Source organism: Salmo salar, chromosome 10 (assembly GCF_965601325.2).
Source record: "Salmo salar chromosome 10, fSalSal1, whole genome shotgun sequence".
Lineage (NCBI taxonomy): Eukaryota > Metazoa > Chordata > Actinopteri > Salmoniformes > Salmonidae > Salmo > Salmo salar.
Window position 1 is genome coordinate 10,697,771 of NC_138300.1, and position 14,387 is coordinate 10,712,157.

Here is a 14,387-nt window from a genome sequence, read left to right on the forward strand (position 1 = left end):
ATAAAAAGAAACGGAATAGAGCTAAGCACAAGTACAATTCTAGATGAAAACCTGGTTGTCTGCTTTCCATCAGACCTTGGGAAACAAATTCACCTTTCAGCAGGACAATTACCTAGAACACAAGGCCAAATTTACACTGGGGTTGCTTACCAAGATGGCATTGAATGTTCCTGAGTGGCCTAGTTACAGTTTTGACTTAATTTTCAGCCAGGTGTACAAAGTTTTTAAAGACTTACTCAGAAAGAATCTTAGCTGTAATCGTTGCCAAAGGATATTTTAACATGTATTGACTCAGGGGGTTGAATACTTATACTCAGGAATACTCAATATATATTAGTGGTATTTTTTTATATATATTTTTTTTTCAAATGTATTATTATTATTTTTTTGATCCACTTTGACAGAGTATTTTGTGTAGATCATTGACCAAAAATATCACACTTTGTAACACAGCAAAATTTGGAAGAAGTCTAGGTGCGTATACATTTATAGATACAAGTGCACACAGAGTACCTAGACACCCAACTATCGTCACATGACTCGCATTCAGAAATGAGCACACACAGAGAGAGAGACACATACACACACACACAGAGACACATAGTGAAGAGCTCCAGTAGCAGGCCAGGGAACAGGCTGATTGATGTCTCTTGGTGTCCCTCCCCTCTCAGGAGCTGTATGATGCAGGCGGACTCTGAGAAGCTGAGGCAGGCCTGGATCAAAGCTGTCCAGAACAGCATCGCCACCGCCTTCAGGGAGCAGGGAGAGGACGCTGAGGTAAGTCACCACACACTGGCTTAACTTATGCAATCAATCCATTATCTCAATGTCAGGATGAAAATAATCAGACATACCTCATAGACAAAAGATGTGAACAAAAATAAAGGATATCCCTCTAGTGTGCTGCAACCCCTCCGTGTGTCTGTGAATATCTGTCTTGTGTGACAAATCTATGTGGTCTGTGACAATAGGCAATAAAGTAATCTTCTAGAGAGTGTGTGTGTGTGTGTGTGTGTGTGTGTGTGTGTGTGTGTGTGTGTGTGTGTGTGTGTGTGTGTGTGTGTGTGTGTGTGTGTGTGTGTGTGTGTGTGTGTGTGTGTGTGTGTGTGTGTGTATCTTGTGTATAACATCATGTATTCGACCTTCCACGCCAGAAGCTGGACCGGAAGTCTTCCACGTCGACTGGCAGCCTGGAATCGGGCGGCGAACCCAAAGAAAAGTCACTAAAGGGGGAGAGTGCCCTCCAGAGGGTCATGGTCATTGGGGGCAATGCCTGCTGCTGCGACTGTGGCCAGCCTGACCCTCGCTGGGCCAGCATCAACCTGGGCATCACCCTCTGCATCCAGTGCTCTGGAATACACAGGTACATTCCTATCACTGCAAATACTACACACCAAGGCACTACTGTATACAAGTACCAAACTTCATATGTATTCACCAACGTACAATACCGAAGTACCATCAAGATGACACTAAGATAAATCCAAAGTATTATCTTACCATGGTATTATAAAGGTATGGTACTAGACTGGTGCTATACAGCAGAACTAATGTTCAACGTTTTTTTACTAGATGGGAATAATGATACAAAAAAATCAAAGGCTCAGCAAATTTGGCCCCAAGTACATTTTGGACTGTAGACTCTCTCTTACTGATTGTATACTCCCACCTTGTGGCCACAGCACACACTACACCCTCGATGGACCAGCGTGTAACGCAAACTACACAGCCCTTGAAGCTGTGTGGAGTCATTTAGATATTTGTAGACAATATCATTGATGTATGAGTTGCTAACAGACTCTCTCCATCTGCAGGAGTCTGGGGGTCCATTTCTCCAAGGTGCGCTCGCTCACTCTGGACTCATGGGAACCGGAACTACTCAAGGTGAAAAAAGAGAGAGAGTGGGAGGAGGGTTTGCCTAACAGATGGTCCTAAAGGTGTCCACATGCTTCCCAGACGAAACTGTTCGGAACAGTTCGTACATATATTATGACAACATTTTCTGACATTTTTGTCTACGCCCCTTCGCTGGCGATTGGTCAACAGTAGGGATTCTTCAATAAAGTCTTTGTTGTCATTCAATGAGAAAAACTGCACCAAACAGATGCAAAATTGCGTGAATTATTTTAGGTTAATTCAGACTATTTTGAGGAAGTGTATACTGGCTGCGGCATCTCAAAATGGACAAACAATACTATTGCCGCTTTTTTTCTTGTTTTTCAAGCGATGTTCTTTTAAGGGAGTATGCAATGACACTTGTTTGGCCAGCCAAACTGAAGCATGCAGAAGCCTTAAGGCAGCTTACATACTTAAGTGTCTCTTTCAGACTTTCACATACTCAGACTCTTTTACATTCCTTGGTGACAAATAAATGCTCAAATGTAATGGTTACAGATTACAGCGGACTTCACGTCATGACTTTATGGCTGCATTTACACAGGCAGCCCAATTCTGATCTTTTGCCCAATTATTGAGGGGGAAAATCTGAATTGGACGGCCTATATAAACACAGCCAAAACTTCATGACTTAACAGACTTTTTATATGTCATGATTTTACATGCCTGACTTTATATGTCACTTTACATTAAATGTGGCATGCTGTCCTCTGAATGTGCTGGTTAATTTTGACACATAGTAACTTTATTCCTTGTTTGTGTGTGTGTGGTACACAGCTGATGTGTGAGCTGGGGAACGGGGTCATCAACCAGATCTACGAGGCTCGGAGAGAGGAACTGGGAGCCAGGAAGCCAAGGCCAGCAGACCCCAGGTACGGTACTGCAACTTCTCTGTCTACCATCATGGAGACAAGGGGGGCGATGGTTAACATTAACCATTGATTGGATTGATTGATGATGACGAATATTAACATTAAAGGGACAATTCATGGCACTTGAAACATTAGATTTGTGGATTAGTCCTCCATGAACCTCATTAAATAAACTGTACAACTAGTCGATTTGGATAAAAGCATCTGAAAAATTACATTATATTTCTATTAAGTAAATAAAGGATAGTCCCACATAAGTAGCAAGTGTGATACTACAGCATGTGTGCAATAGTATTGCTCAAAGACTGCCATCTTTCCTTGGGTTGCCAGATTGGGTTAATTTGTTGAATTCACTCTCAAGATTGCGTGCCGTCTTTGCCTGGGTTGCCAGATTTGTTTAGTTTGTTGAATTCACTTTCCCCCTGCATCCCATGTCTTTCCCCAGGCAGGAGATCGAGGCCTACATCAGGGCCAAGTACGTGGACCGGCATTTCGTGCGGCGCCCGTCTGACGAGGAGCTGCGCTCCAAGGTGGTGTCCCTGTCCATGCAGGAGAAGAGGCTGAGCAGCAGTTTGGAGCACCTGCCTCCCCGGCCGCCACCGCCCACGCCCAAACTCCGGCCCGCCTCCAATGCCTCAAGTCAGTCAGGTAGGTGTCAACAAGTTCCGGATCCAGTCTCTTGAAGGTGCAGCACAAAAACGCCAGTCATAGCACCTGTTTCTCTTCCTCTTTGATTTTACACTTGCGAAGACCCCATCCCTCTCAGTCCTCCAAAACAAAAACAAACGCGTTAGGGCCTGTTACTGTTATTACTATTGACCAAAAATACAGTACCAGCTATGGAGTGTGCCTTTTAAAGGTACAGCAACAGAATTGCGCTACACTAGTATAATAGAACAACACCATGTCATGCTCAGGACACACAACATTAGGCACCTTCTCTCCCATCTTCTCTCTTTTTGCTCTCTCTCTTTGAGGTAGCCTAGCCTGTAGTCTAACTGCCTGTGCTTCTATCCTCTCCTTTCAATCCCTCTCTTCTCCACCCTCCTTCGGCTGCTCTGTGCTTCTGGACTAACCCCTTCCCCCTCGCTGCCTTTTATTCTTTCCTTCCTACCCTTCCACCTCATGCCCTTTACTCTCCGACCCCATCCATTGCCCTTGCCTAGCTGCCACCAAGGGCTTGGAGGCCCGCCGTGACTCTCTCTTCTGTCCAGACGAGCTTGACTCGCTCTTCTCCTACTTTGACACCTCCGCCAAGCTTAGGAGCAGTAAGTACGGCTCTGTGTGTTTCGCTCTCCACCTCCCTCCTTCCTTCCCTCCCTCCACCCATCTGTACTCACCGCTCAGGCTGTCGACTAATACCCATTCCATCCCCCTCACACAACCCCAATCTCACTCTCTAAATGGATAGTGCAATCATCTTGAATGTATTGGTGTGGAGCATACCATGTGTCCTTCTCGGGGTTGTCTCATCACGTGGTTGTGGTCAGTGACTTGTTTATGGGTTATTGTGGCTGTGGGGTTAGCCGGGAAATGGCTTCACTGGGTGTGGCGGCCAAAGTGCACTGAATTCTCTAACCACTTGGTTGAAGTTGGTGAATGTGTGTGCGCTGCTGTGCTGTTGTATAGTGATTGTGACTGTTTGGTCCCCTGCAGTAAGAAGTGCAGACAGTGGCATCCAGAACAGTGCTGATGGGAGTAGGGAGATGCTGGCCACCATCCCCTCCACGAACAGCCTGGCTGAAGCAGGTAAGACACATACACACCAGCCTGATGAGTCTCACTCGTACCCAGCCTATAGTGAAATATAGCTAGCTGTTCAATAACCCCATACATGTGCACACATTGAAACTAGAACGCCATACCTTATTTAAATTCCTTTATTTAAATATACTCCTGATTGCCATGACAAACAACAATTTACACCTTGATACTCCTGATAACCCCTTTACCCCCTCTCTCTTTTTCTACCCCTCCCCCCACCCCCAGAAGCTGCCGAGGCGCCTCCCATGACTATGCCTGCCATCCTGCCCCCTCCGTCGCCCTGTAAGGAGGTGGTGGTGTTCTCGGAGCCCAAGGAGTACTCCCCGGGACTGCAGCTGTACTGGGCCTCGTGTGCCCGCAGCCTGCCTGACATGGCTGAGGCCCTTGCCCACGGAGGGGAGGTCAACTGGGTCAACACCGACGACGATAAGAGGACCCCGCTCATCATGGCTGTGCAGGGGGTGAGATGGATGGATAGGATACTTGAGTATTGTTGACAGGCATGGGGAGTGTGTGTGTTCTTTGTGTGTTAAATGGACTGGTCCTTTTCTAAACATCTGTCACCTATATGCGTGTGTAAATTTGCATTTCACACCTATTATTCCAGGGCTCTTTGGTGACCTGTGAGTTCCTTCTCCAAAATGCGGCCAACGTGAACCAGCAGGACGCCCAGGGCCGAGGACCACTTCACCACGCCACCATCCTGGGTCACACTGGGTCAGTCTCCCCCCTCTCACTACTTACCACAACCTCCACTCTTTTACTAGGCCCGTTAAAGACCCATACAATGACTGCTCTTATAGAGTTGACATTAGAGGCCTGTACAAAGAAAACAGCTCTAGCATTAACGGTCTGTTATTCCTAGACGATTTCACTTGGCTTAATAAGACTGTGTTTTGGTTTAGATTAAAGCCATTATGTCAAGCCTCCACAAAGGCGGTTTGTAATTGATTTGACCATAATAGACCAGGGTAGTATTTGAGGTTATTTGTGTTTGAGGTTAATTGTGGTGACCCAAGTTGACAGTCTATGATCTTAGTTCATGTTGAGGTAAAATTGATTGGTTCCTTTTTGATTTTTTTTCTCCAATACAGTCAAGTGTGTTTATTCCTGAAAAGAGGAGCCAATCAGAAAGCGGCAGACATTGAAGAGAAAACGCCCCTATCCATGGCAGTGGACGCTGCCAATGCAGACATTGTCACACTGTGAGTGTTGTGCCTGTTGGCCTTTTTTAATAGAATATATACAGTAGATACTAGATACGTAAAGTGCATTTATTTTTAAATGGTATAATGGATACCTGTATGTAACCTTGAAATAAAAGCTAACATTCTGTGTTTGCATCATTAAAATTGTACCGTACACAGGTTGGCAAAACATGGGTTGAAAAAAGATGAAAGAATTAAATGACTGTTCTTTCCCCATATCAATCTCTTAACTTTTGTTAAAATCTTGCTCCCCCCTCCCTTTTTCCCAGGCTGCGATTGGCCAAGATGAATGAGGAGATGCGGGAGGCGGAGGGGCCCTACATGCAGTCAGGTCAATATTTCACCAACAGCCCCACCGAGATGCAATACAGGAAGTGCATGCAGGAGTTTATTAACCTGCAGCTGGATGAACCCTAGAGACAGTAGAGCCCCAATACACAGACAGGACTGGCATCATATCTTTAATAAGCAGACATTTGATGTCCTGTGTTGTTGTTCAATACCTCTATGAAGACTCAGGTCAGCCAGGTGGTAAGCTAAGCTGCATCTTGTGTCTAGAGAAAGGTGCTAGACTTTTATTTACGTGACCGGGGTCAAAGCCATTAGCCGTAGAGCCAGTGTTTTGACTAGTGAACTGCTGTGACTCGCTGCTCCTTTGAAGTCGTGGCTGTTGTTGTCTGATGTGTTCCAACTTTCAAACAGCCATGTCTTTTATTAGTTGCAATGTCTATTCAAAGAGGACTTGCAACAGAGGTCGTCATGACTATCAAATAGCAGTCACGACTATGTTACGTCAGTCTTGACTATCAGGCAATAATCCTGACTTTTTGAATGACAGTTTTGACCATCAGACTGTTGAGTAGCTAGCAGTGTCTTGCCATGCACCAGGTGTGATTATTAGTGATTTACCTTAGGGAATATTTATATGCATATTCCTGATATGCTTATGCAATATTTCAGTGTGTTACATGCTTGTATGTTTCCCACAGCGAGTCTTAAACTCCTGTGTAAAAGACCTTGTCTTGTTTGACATTTTTATCGTTACAATGAAGTATCAATCTTGGCACATTTTACGTATGAACTTTACTTTTGGGAAATTGACTTGGGAAAGAATCTATTTTAAAACGACAATTGGATCCATATAAGCATACAAATTGTTGTAAATTGTGTATTGTACATAAATATACATGTCTATATCATAACAGTATTAAGCAGAATAGGAAGTAAAGTTGAGAGAGATTCTCTGAAGCGGTAATGTAAAACAACACTGGGTGAGTGCTGTGGCTTCTGTGCTTGCATCCTTGTATTAGTTTTTTTGTATTGTGTGGTATTTTATACACCTGTTTTAAGTATTAAGCTTTCATTTGATTGTTAGTCTACCTGGTTACAGTATGCTGCCTGTCAAAATTGAACATTTTCCCCCACTGGGAATCCTGTTCTTTGTCTGACAACATTAATTGACTGTCCTTAATGTTAGCTGACACTATTTAGGGTGTGAATTTAAGTTTAGATAAGGGATATCAAGGTGGTAGAGGACAGTAGTATAGAAAAGTATCCATATTTAACCATTTACAGCATTTTACCACATACTAGTTATATAATTACCTTAAACTTATTGGAGCTTAAAGAAAATGTAAAAAAAAAAAAGATTTTACTGAGAATGTCAATATAGAACAGTGTGAAGCTCACTCGAGAATTGTTGGAAAATAATGAATGAATGAAATGTACCCCTCTTTCATCCTTCATCTCCCCGCTCTCGTAGTCTATGCCCCTGGCAATGCCCCCGGGCCAGATGGGTAATTTAAACAGGACAAAAAGCACTTTTATCCGACCTCATCATTACTGACACATCAGACTGCTCCTAGAAGTCCATATAAGACTCCCCTTAGCACTTACTGAGTACTACTGTACCCTGATCCTGGCCAAAGGGGATGGATATCAGCTGAAAGAGAACACACAGAGACTCCACCATGTATCCAGTCAGCCATCTCACTGTATGTTGAGCAGGTTGGACAGCCCAGAGGCAAGACATGTACCTCCCCCTTGGTTGTCTGATATATGTCAATGGTGGTCTCATGTACCATGTAGTCCTGCTCTGTGACCAGCCAGTGTGTGTGAGTGTGCACTGAGGAGATTGAGTATCAGTTAAAAAAGTGATTTTAATGATTGTGATGGATAGCGCTGTTCCTGAAAAGTTTTGTCTAAAGGCCTTTGTATGTCGATTCAGTCTTTGACGATTATCACGTCACACTGTGCAACGTTACCAAATTGGCCACGTCACCAGACAGGCTACATCAACTGCATCGGTGTATTTGATCTGCGCATGTACCAGCACACTGCTTTTCCGCGAGTGAAGTGAGTTCGGAAAAACTGGAAGTATGCAAACTTTATATGTCCAAACTGAGTCAAATAGGCTTTCCAAAAATAACATGGACGCTGTGGTAGAACGTTTATTATGATTGCTGATTTTGTGCATTTATCAAAATCTCATCAGGTAGCCTGATTTCAGATGTCATGTAAACAAGATTATTAGGGAAATCGTTGTTCTTGCACAGCATGTACATGTTTAAATCAAACTATTATATTTAATCTGACTAATCACAATAATATTAATTAATATTAAAGGCAAAAAAATTGGTCGGAGCCTACGACCGCACGTAGTGGTACTTAATTGGCAGACCCTACGAGCCAAGATGTCCGAAAATCGTTTACGACCTAAGAATTTGCCGACGACTTGGAAACTTTGTCGGGGGCGACAAAATCGTGACATAAGATAGGTCAAATCGTACAGTCTGCAAAGGCCTTAGGCTAGAGTTTGAAGTGTGAGTCTGACAGGGTAAGGAAACAATTTGTGCCACAAGAGTGCTGCATTTAGAAATTCCCCCCCATTCACTGAATGAGTGGAATATACTGAGGGCTAACAGTTGCGTTTGGAAGGCAGCCTAGGTGACAGTATGTTGCTCTTTGGACTTGACGTAATGTAGGCTATTGGATATTGTTCCTCCATTTCAAATGTGTTTGGCAATTTCTCACTATGTAGATTCAGTCAATGGCCATAGATGGCATAGCTGCACCATAGATTATTGGACCTGTAACAAGAAGAATACTTGATTGAATACGACTGTCCACGTACCGTTTTCCTCAATGTAACTTCTGTCATACTTTAAAAATGCGATGTGAGTGATTATTATTGCCTTAAGGTCAAGAGCAAATACAGTAGTGTGGATACAGTAGTGTTGATTACAAAGACAATGTTTTACACTTTGTTAGTGAAGGAACCTGAAGTGTATGAATGTGTTGTAGGGAAGGGATCCAAATGAAGTGTGGAACGAGGCTGTCTTGTTACTTAGTCTTTCTCTAACTTCACTTTTCTGTTTTCTGTACTGTTCTCTTTTTTCCCTCTCTCTCCCCGGAGTTTGTGCCTTTCTTCTGTTCTCTCGTTTCTTTGGGGTGCTGAGGCCAACACAGCTGTATTTTTGTACATAAATCCTGCACTTTAAATACAATACAGTTGCTAACAAAACTAATCTTGTGATGATTTTTTTCCCGCATCACAATTCACTGCAAAGAGAGGGCCTTACCTTGGTATTGCTTCAGGCCTTCACACTGCTCAAACATTGTGGTGCTGCTTTCTTTCATTCTGTCACCTCTTTCTCCTCCGCATAATGTGCTTTCTCTCTACTGAGCCACAGTGACACTTTAACAGGTATGGCTAACTTTCTATATTTCTTTCCCTCGCTCTTCAAACCCCTCACCTGTATCATGTTTGAGCTCTCGAAAACTTTCCTTCCGCAGTCTTGCATTCTATTATACAATAGCAATTTTTTTCTTCTCTGTAAGTCTCTGCTAGTCTTGTACTTACACTGTAATGGTTTACTTTGTACTTGCAGGAGATGAAACCTACCAAGACATTTTCCAGGACTTTTCCCAGATGGCGTCAAACGACCCGGAGAAGCTGAACCGCTACCAGCAGTACGACTCGCAACAGAGGCCATGAGGGAGATGCTACAACTCAGGAGGACCCACTTGGAAGTGTGCAGATAGGTCCGGAATTCTAACGGGGTGTGCTCAGCACCAGTATCAGAAGGCCGTTTCTCCAGAACCTCAATGGCGAAGGTGTCTGTCATATATCGCTTTTAATTGGTTTTAATGGTCTACATTTTTACCCCTCGAGTAAAAAATACATTTCAATGTGGTGCTTTGTTGTTGATCCATAATAAGCACTTTTTGCAGTTCTGGTAGCATGTTTTCATAGCATTGATCTGTTGTATATTAAGCTACAAGCGAGATTCATTATGTCACAATGTTAAACATTAAGGTTAATGTCAACCCCCAGGTAAACATATCCTGCCATCTTACTTAATTGCACAAGGTCCCACTTTCCTCGTCTTAAGTCATCACTGATGTTTACGGTGAAACTTTGAAGTGTGAGTCGATGTACAGTTGGTGTAGAGTGCACGTTGCTGGTTTGTCACTCTTCCGATAATGTTGAAAAGCCCATAATGTGGCACATGCAAAGATTTTGATAGTGGGTATTTTTGATGACAATACTTTTGTTTTGTGTGATTTTAGGGGTAAAAATGAATTGTCAGATTCTCCATGTTTGACACCAGACTAGTTATTTGTTTGTGAGGGGATTGGTAGTAGTGTTTTGTTTTTGTTTTGTTGTGTGGGGAAAACAAGCCTTATGTTGTTTGAGTATCATTTCATATTCAATCTCATTTTGGGATTGAACCCGGAAGCCAGCTGCACCAATGTGTCGGAGGAAACACTATACAAGTCAGCGTGCATGCGGCCACACGAGTCGCTAGAGCGTGATGGGACAAGGACATCCCGGCCGGCCAAACCCTCCACTAACCCGGACGATGCTGGGCCAATTGTGCGCCGCATCTCAGTCGCAGCCGGCTGCGACACAGCCCGGGATTGAACCCGGGTCTGTAGTGACGCCTCTAGCACTGCCTTAGACCGCTGCGCCACTCGGGAGGCCCTGTGTTTGGCCCTTTCTGTATGTTCATGTTTGAGTTTAGGTCCCCATATTGTAGTACCCGCTGTTTCTGAAATGCTCACTATTATATTTCAAACTCAGTATTTTTGCTTCCTGCTCATTGGATAGCAAAAAATAACACCTACAAACAATCAGTGTAGATGAAGAGACCGGTATCCTTTTTCTGCACTGGGCTAAATCATGGTCACAGTGATTCTTGGTAATCTTAAACAAATCTACACACCACACACATGGTTATGGGCTTTAAAGAAAATACACCTGTACCATGTCAGAGTTTAAATGTATTAAATTGAGTTTGTATCCCAATATTACACTTTATATACACATCACAGAAGACTGAAATATAACAAAACTGTTTGAGAGACACCAGATTTTTGTTTATAATTATGAAAAATATTAACATTCCACCCATGAGGCCAAAGAAGGTGCTTTTGGTCATAGAAATCCTTCTGTAGCACTTTACTGCAGTCTAAGCCTTGAGACAATTGAGACATGGATTGTAATTGTGTGCCATTCAGAGGGTGAATGGGCAAGACAAAAGATTTAAGTGCCTTTGAATGGGGCACTTATGGTATGGTAGTACTGAAGGTGCCAGGCGCACCGGTTTGAGTGTGTCAGGAACTGCAACGCTGCTGGGTTTTTCACACTCAAATGTCCAGTGTGTATCAGGAATGGTCCACCAACAAAAGGACATCCAACTGTAGGCTGTGGGAAGCAATGGCGTCAACATGGGCCAGTATCCCTGTAGAATGCTTTCGACAACTTGTAGAGTCCATGCCCTGACAAATTGAGTCTTTTCTGAGGGCAAAGGGGGGTGCAACTCAATATTCTGTGGATACATACTACTGTCACTCTTTTCGGCATTGCATTTACAACGCGAAGAGCTCTTCAGCCCGTTATACCTGGTGCTAACATGCTTCCTGTGTCCGTATCGGCTCCACATTCTGATTATGCCCACATTTTTATACCTGCCAAAACGATTAAAATAACGGAGTGTGATCAGATTTTCCTGACTACTTCTGGAGGTAGTCTGGAACCTAAACATTTCTTTGACTCTCGCCTGTAAAAACCCACCCACTGACCTCTCGCTAAACTCGGCCCACTGAGCTTTCATCCAACCAATCAATTCATCCCTGACTGTCTGGAGGTGGTCAGGAAGATCGGTTCTTTTAATTGTCTATACCCGTCTAAAAATGTGGGCAAGATCAGGACATGTTATCAGCAGGTATAAACGGGGCTATACTTAATACAACATGGGATATCTCTTGTACTGCTTTTGTATATGCCTACGTTAAATATAGTGGTACCAGAATAATTAAATAAGCTCTTGTAAATGCTGTCCATGTTCTTACATTTCGTCTTTTTATATTTTCTCTCCCTATACCACTCATATGTATACTATCCATGTAATTAAGGACTATATTACATTTACTGCAAATAGTGGACTGAAAATGTATTGCTGAATGTCGAATTGTTTGTTTGCTTTGTCAGATTGATTATATAAATACATTTTCCGTTGTGATTTTGTCTTAATGAATTTCAACAACAATTACAGCAATAATTAAGGGCTTTATAATACACAAAATTGAGTTTGGCTTCCATATTAAATGTCCTGTCCTCATTTTATCCCTGATACATAGATGTTATCGGATCCTTCTGAGAAAAGTCGCCCACTCTCTTCCAAGCAAAGTCCTTACCTCATGAAGGATTTATGTTCCTCCTCCATGGAAGGCGGGCGAATACAAACAATGCATGCGTCTCAGCCTCACCAGCCGTCCTTGCAATGTGCTCACAACAGTGATGTCACAGAGAAAGGATCACCATGTCGGCGACATAGTGAACATACAGGTAACTGCCAAAATAAAGGAAATAATTGAGTCAATTAGGGATGCAAAGTATATTGAAAGCAGGTGCTCCCACACAAGTGTGTTTCCTGAGTTAATTAATCATCATGCTTTTGGTCATGTATAAAAATTCCCAGTTTCCCATTATTTTTGCTGAGAATGGCTAGAAAAAGAGCTCTGGCTTTGAAAGAGGGGTTTCAAAGGAGCATAGGGGGTTTAAAGGGTGTGTCAGTATCCAGCTCTCAACCTAATTGAAAACCTACATATTTACTTTCAATAAAGCCCTAGACAACCAGGTGTGGGGAGTTCTTAACTAATTAGTGACCTTAATTCATCAATCAAGTAAAAGGGAGGAGCGAAAACTCGCACACACTCGGTCCTCAGTGGAATGAGTTTGACACCTGTGATCTACGCTAAGGCTCATTGAAGCTGTTCTGGTGGCTCGTGGTGGCCCAATGCCGTGGTCCCGTGTGGCTCAGTTGGTAGAGCATGGTGTTTGCAACGCCAGGGTTGTGGGTTCGATTCCCACGGGGGACCAGTATGAAAATGTATGCATTCACTACTGTAAGTCGCTCTGGATAAGAGCGTCTGCTAAATGACTAAAAAAAAAAAAAAATGCCATATTAAGACACTTCCGGTTGGGGTTTCCTTTACTTTGGCAGTTACCTGTACATCCCTGATGGCTTACCCACTTAAATAATTACACTTCGTTTATTTCACCTTGTGCAAAAATGTAAGGCATCCAGTCCTCTATTCCTCCGATGAGCTGTGGTGTGTTTAGTCTGTTCCAAAACCATTGTCCTGGAACGCATCACAAAATGTACTGCTAGCCTGGTCACATAACTGTATGTGCTATTGGCAATGGAATTACATCTGCTGTGTAGGCCTGTTACTCATAGTTCATTCTTTGGTATTGTATGTAAAACAATATATAAATAATAAAGGACAAATCACATTTTGAAAAAACAGAATTTGTGAGCCTGGGGAAACGGTTATTTAAGAGCATATGCAGACTCAGCCTGTATAGATGTGCCTGTCTAGGTCTAGACACAGTTTGTGGTGGTAAGGCCATCTGTCCAGTCTGTACCCAGCCACAGGTCCTAGATCCTAGGCTTTTTTTGGAGAAGTCTGCGCTCGGCTCCCCTGCAGAGAAGCAGAGGGCCGCTGCTGGAGACGTTTCCTCTCCATAAAAGAGAAATGTGCACAAACGCAAAGAGGCCAAGCTCCATTAATGTCACTCACCCAGCCACAACATCCAAGGGTCTCCTCGGTACACTGAGCCTGCCAGGGTCTACAGCTATCTGGGAAGAGACTGGCTCGACACACTCAGTTTTCCACCACAAAACACCAGAAAATGGCAACAAAAAAAACACACAAAAAACAGTACAACCAGCTCAATGCTTTTACACTATAATTTTACTATTAGATGTTCAGTGTTTCTTTTGGGGGGAAAAAACATTGAAAAGGAATAGTTTCACCATATTAAAACTTTTTTTTTTGTCCTTAAAATGAATCACTAATCACAAATAATAATCTTCGCAAATGATTTTGTCAAAGCTACAAAATAAGTAGGGCTTTACAATGATGGTAAACTTCTGGGGTTAAGTGGGTTAAAATCTTCCTAGAATTCAGAGGGACATGCCAAAATGCAGAATTTTGGCACTTTAGCAACTTTGTATTCATATTAAAAACAGATACATTGAATTTTACATGTGGTCTATATTAAAGGGCACTTAATTTAATATAACAGGCACAAAAGGGCCTCATTTCGTGGAATGACCCTTTTATACAACACTGC

General features: G+C 42.9%; 1 protein-coding gene across 3 annotated transcripts in view; it reads left to right on the top strand.

The window, feature by feature from the left end:
* Positions 1-12,267, top strand: part of LOC106613490 (arf-GAP with coiled-coil, ANK repeat and PH domain-containing protein 2) — a 118,684-nt gene extending 106,417 nt beyond the window's left edge. The window contains exons 13-24 of one of the 3 annotated variants that reach the window (XM_082956698.1): positions 672-777; positions 1,158-1,363; positions 1,815-1,884; positions 2,674-2,768; positions 3,214-3,416; positions 3,935-4,036; positions 4,425-4,517; positions 4,758-4,993; positions 5,140-5,249; positions 5,627-5,737; positions 6,010-6,071; positions 9,631-12,267. In XM_082956698.1, the coding sequence (XP_082812824.1) occupies positions 672-777; positions 1,158-1,363; positions 1,815-1,884; positions 2,674-2,768; positions 3,214-3,416; positions 3,935-4,036; positions 4,425-4,517; positions 4,758-4,993; positions 5,140-5,249; positions 5,627-5,737; positions 6,010-6,071; positions 9,631-9,737 (1,501 nt within the window). In that variant the 3' untranslated portion in view covers positions 9,738-12,267. Of the gene's footprint in view, positions 1-671; positions 778-1,154; positions 1,364-1,814; positions 1,885-2,673; positions 2,769-3,213; positions 3,417-3,934; positions 4,037-4,424; positions 4,518-4,757; positions 4,994-5,139; positions 5,250-5,626; positions 5,738-6,009; positions 6,072-9,630 lie in introns of all 3 variants that reach the window. The other 2 variants (XM_014215778.3, XM_082956699.1) reach the window with 2 other exon arrangements.
* The last annotated feature ends 2,120 nt before the right edge of the window (positions 12,268-14,387 follow it).